The 4,246-nt window shown below is 42.3% G+C and overlaps 1 protein-coding gene across 1 annotated transcript in view; it reads right to left on the bottom strand.

Annotated features, from left to right (window-relative positions):
* Positions 1 to 3,595, bottom strand: part of LOC108784693 (N-acylethanolamine-hydrolyzing acid amidase-like) — a 34,212-nt gene extending 30,617 nt beyond the window's left edge. The window contains exon 1 of the mRNA XM_018553567.1: positions 3,261 to 3,595. Coding sequence (XP_018409069.1) covers positions 3,261 to 3,439 — 179 coding nt within the window. The 5' untranslated portion in view covers positions 3,440 to 3,595. The remainder of the gene's footprint in view (positions 1 to 3,260) is intronic.
* Positions 3,596 to 4,246: the final 651 nt, after the last annotated feature.

Here is a 4,246-nt window from a genome sequence, read left to right as displayed (position 1 = left end):
ATACACAACAACAACAAAAAAGAGAGACACAAGAAAGAAAAGAAGAAAAGGGAGGAAACAGGTCAAGATACATCCAATAATGAAAGTTTGCCGCAATGGCAGCTATACACAGATTGCAGGAACTCTTCAAGCTTTGAAGAGGAAAAATCTGTCCAAGTGCTCCACAAAGCCACAAACTCTAGTAGCGGTCATGAAGGCGGGCCATAGGCTCCTCCATCCTCATTACCTGATTAAGTTCACCTACCTACTCCTGCACCTGTGGGACCAAGGTTGACCTCCAGTGCCTAGGAATTAAGGCTTTGCCTGAGAATACAAGGAAGTAGAAAATACCTTTCTCGACAGCCTTGAGGGCTCCTAAAAAGATGGAGAGTAATGCCACCCCCAGAGATTCAGGACAGTCTATTACAATAATTTAAGTTCCTATCTTGAAAACAAACTGCCAAAAAGGTCAATTCTATTGACAGGACCACCAAATGTGGAACATGGTGTCCTCCTCAGTCCCACATCTCTAGCAGCAATCAGATAAAGATGGAAATATCCTATGTAAGGCAGCAGGGCATCTGTACCACCTAGTCAATATCTTGAAATTCCTCTGTATTTGGCTTGATATACTAGTTTTAAAAGTAAAAACAAAAGATTTGTCCTAATCTACTTCCAACATCGTATACCCAATTCTTGTTCCCATTCTCTGGTATAGAAAGGGCGGTTGGGAAAGGCATGAGTCAGAAGAATGTTAAAAGGTTAGTGACACAACATGAACGCAAACTATGTTTTCGGGAGTTAGGTCTCGTAGGACCCATGGGATGGACATAAGCAGGAGGGGGTTAGCACACTATTCTATGGACACACATAATTTAGTGCTAGCATGATAGCTAGTGATATGGCTCAAGACCACCACCATGTAATATAGTTGCATATGCGGCAGTCTCGCTCCCCCATCCAGCTTGCCTTTAACTAAGATGTCATGTCGCAGCCAAGAAGGTAAGCGGGACCACAAATAGCAGATCAAAGCTGATTTTAGGGTACAAAAAAAGAACAAGGAATCTCGATGGGCAAGGTTTGGAAAAGGTAGAGAAAACAGGGAGGACATCCATTTTAAAGAGTGCCATCCAGAAATGCTTTTTGAAAGCCCATGGCTCCAGTCTACATTACGTGGCAGCCAGTAAGGCAAGTAATTAAGATCAAATGCATCACCCTCATGTGCCGAGATATGCAGCCCAAGGTACCTAATGGAACGGATTGCCCACCGGAAAGGGAATCTAGCTTGAAGGAATATACTGTTCCACACAGGAAGGGAGATATCTAGGCACTGTCACTTTGAGCCATTCATTCCAAAAATTACTAAGCCTTCAGGAGGGAGGACATTTTCGGGTTAGAGATATAGAGAAGTAGGTCTGCAAAAAAAAAAACTTAGTTTATGAGACTTATCCCTTACCACAATGCCCTTCATATAACTATTTGTTCTCAAGGTATTGGTCAGCTGTTCCTTGGTGTTTCAAGACACCCAAAAATGGGAGCAATGGACAGCCTTGGAGTGTCCCATTAGTGATAGATACCGGGGTGGATAGGAGGCCATTGACCAGAATTCTGTCAGTTGGACAAGATTACAAAGCCAAAAATGTGTTTATAAAAGAGGAGAGGAGGCCAATCTGCACCAAGAATGCTTTACGGAATCCCCAATCGAGATGATCGAACACCTTTTTGTCATCCAGAGATTTTTCAGGAACGGGCAAAGTGGACAAGTGAAATTGTCTTAATTATGATTTTGCAGGCTTCATGATGCGGTGAATAGCACACATATGTGGTTGAAGGTGGAAGGATAGCATTTTGCCATACATTTTTAAATCTACATTAATCAGGTATATATGGGCCTGCAGCTAGCACATTGTGTTGGGTCCTTTTGATCCTTAGGAATCAGGGCAATGTGAACTTCCTGCCAGGAAAAGAGCAGGCATTTAAAGAGGGGGGTAGCTCTTCGTTAAATTCCTTATTTAACTATTATTATTATTATTAATAATTACTATTATTATTGTTTTGTCATCTCAATACAATCTCCATCAGTAAAATCAACAAAGACAAGATCAGAAACTTTTTTGACATATTATTCATAAGCTTAGGATGGAGTTTCTACGACTAATCTAGGGATTGTTCACACCATAAAGCATATGACATTGTGAACTATAATACATTTTTTATGAGTTGCTCTGTAGTTTTAACAGAGATGAAGAGATGGGGTGGTAGCAAGTGTGTTAATTGTGTGAATGTCCACTTTAACTGGCCCTTAAAGGGTCAGTCTTCCAAAAGTTAATTATTCAGTTATAGTTGGAGTTATGTGAACTGTTTCATCTAATGTTTTTTTTATTCTCTCTGGGGGACTCCCTACCACCATGTCAGAATTTCTTATCTTTATCCTTGATCCAGGATTCAGAAAGCTGTGAAACCTGTGCATTCAAATGACAGCCAGGGAAGATATAAATCTCATAACGAATGTTAAAGTGACATTAAAGTTAAAAAAATGTTTCCCTCCCCCCCCCATGTTAATGTTAGCACTTACCTTAAATTATGTCTTTTATTCCGATCTTCTTCTTTCCTGATGTTTTCAGCCTTCTCTCCAGCGGTGCGGCGGCTCTCCGATCCAGCGCTGACACCTCTCTTTTTTTTTTTAAACTGTTTGCCTATATCTACTGCTTGGTAGCAGTAGATATAGGCAAAACAACGGGAGGGTTTAGAACCCCTTTAAGCAATGGAAGTGTACATCATTTTTCTAACAGGTGCACTTTAAGGACTCATGCACATGGGGCAATTATGTGCAGCAGGGGATTGCTTAAATAGTACATTTATTTATACAAATCTATCCATCTAAGAGGAAGGTCAACTGAGTGAATGAGGATTGGAGATTTTGCTCCAAAAGAGGGACTGTCTCTCCATATAAGTACAGTTGGGAGCTATGATACCACACACCTCCAGACCATTTCTTATAAAGCAAATAATGATGTTTCCTGTGGCTAGTTGGATGGAAGAAGAAATGACTTGGTTGCCACTGGCAACCAAGTAAATTCTACTTCCATCCAGCTTTATGTCTGCACTAGCCGAATGCATTTATGTCAGCTCTGTCAAATCCAAGAACACTTTGAACCATAAAGAATATTACAGACTCATTTCGGATTAAAAATGTTCCTTGAATTCGTAGACTGCATGCGCCATAGTGAAAGGTTGCTAGAGTTTCACCAGCACTTCCCTGAACTAAAGAAAAGACTTACGTATAGATGAATTCCATGCTCTCCTTGAGGAAGGTATGGTTGTATTGTGAGATGACTTCCTTCCAACGCTGCTCGGGTGGTAGGTCCAGGCTGATGTTATAACGAGGGGCTGCCCAGTCCTGCACCGAGGATGAGTAGGAGCCCCAGAGCAGCAGCAAGAATAAGGGTATGCGGGCCATGTTAGGGGTAGTAAGTCACTGCACGCACAGACTGACACCGGACGAATGAGCTGACAGCCTGCCTTATATAAGTAGAGCACACAACAACACATACTGAAAAAAGGAACTGAGCAAAGGGAGGGAGTGCAGCTGACTAGGACTGGGAGGGGTGTATACTGACACAGCTCTACACACTGCACTGTTCCTGTTCACTTTGTACAGACAAGAGAAGTCTTACTAGTAGGGCTGGATTAACCATTAAGCAAAACAAGCATGTGCTTAGAGCACCTAAAGAAGAGGGCACCACAGAGTTTTCCCCCTAGCTATCATGCCCTTTTCCCAAGCACTGCCTAACACTTTTTACCTCAGTTGGCCAGACCATTTTTTACATTTTTCACCTTTTTTTTTAATTTTGAACTGCAGCTTTTAGCGTTTGTAAAAGACCCCCCCCCCCAAACCATACATTTTCTGAAAGCACAAGACCAGTAGAATAAAAAGATGGTGCTACTAATTTTGTAGGTCCCGCAACAGTCCCGCAACAGTTGCGCAAACGTTTATCAAATCAATATTTTCGATATCAGCACACAAAAAAAAACATGTTACAAGATTCCTCCTAAAACTAAAAAATAAAACTGTACTGAGTTAAAAAAAAAAATGTTCGACCCCCATACAGCTGCCGGTACATGTGGCTGCAGGAGGCCTGTGTCCCTTCAAATCCCCGCTGTTCTCCCCACCTGTGTTGGCGGAGGCTGCGGGGACACAGAGCGCTGCATTGCTCCGCTGCCCCCGTACCTCTGCTGCTGTCTTCCCCTGGTCCGTCGGCTTCTC

Source organism: Nanorana parkeri, unplaced genomic scaffold (genome assembly GCF_000935625.1).
Source record: "Nanorana parkeri isolate BGI_ZX_2015 unplaced genomic scaffold, ASM93562v1 scaffold124, whole genome shotgun sequence".
In the NCBI taxonomy this organism is placed as follows: Eukaryota; Metazoa; Chordata; class Amphibia; order Anura; family Dicroglossidae; genus Nanorana; species Nanorana parkeri.
The sequence above is the reverse complement of the archived record's forward strand: the minus strand, read 5'-3'. Positions and strand labels throughout refer to the sequence as shown.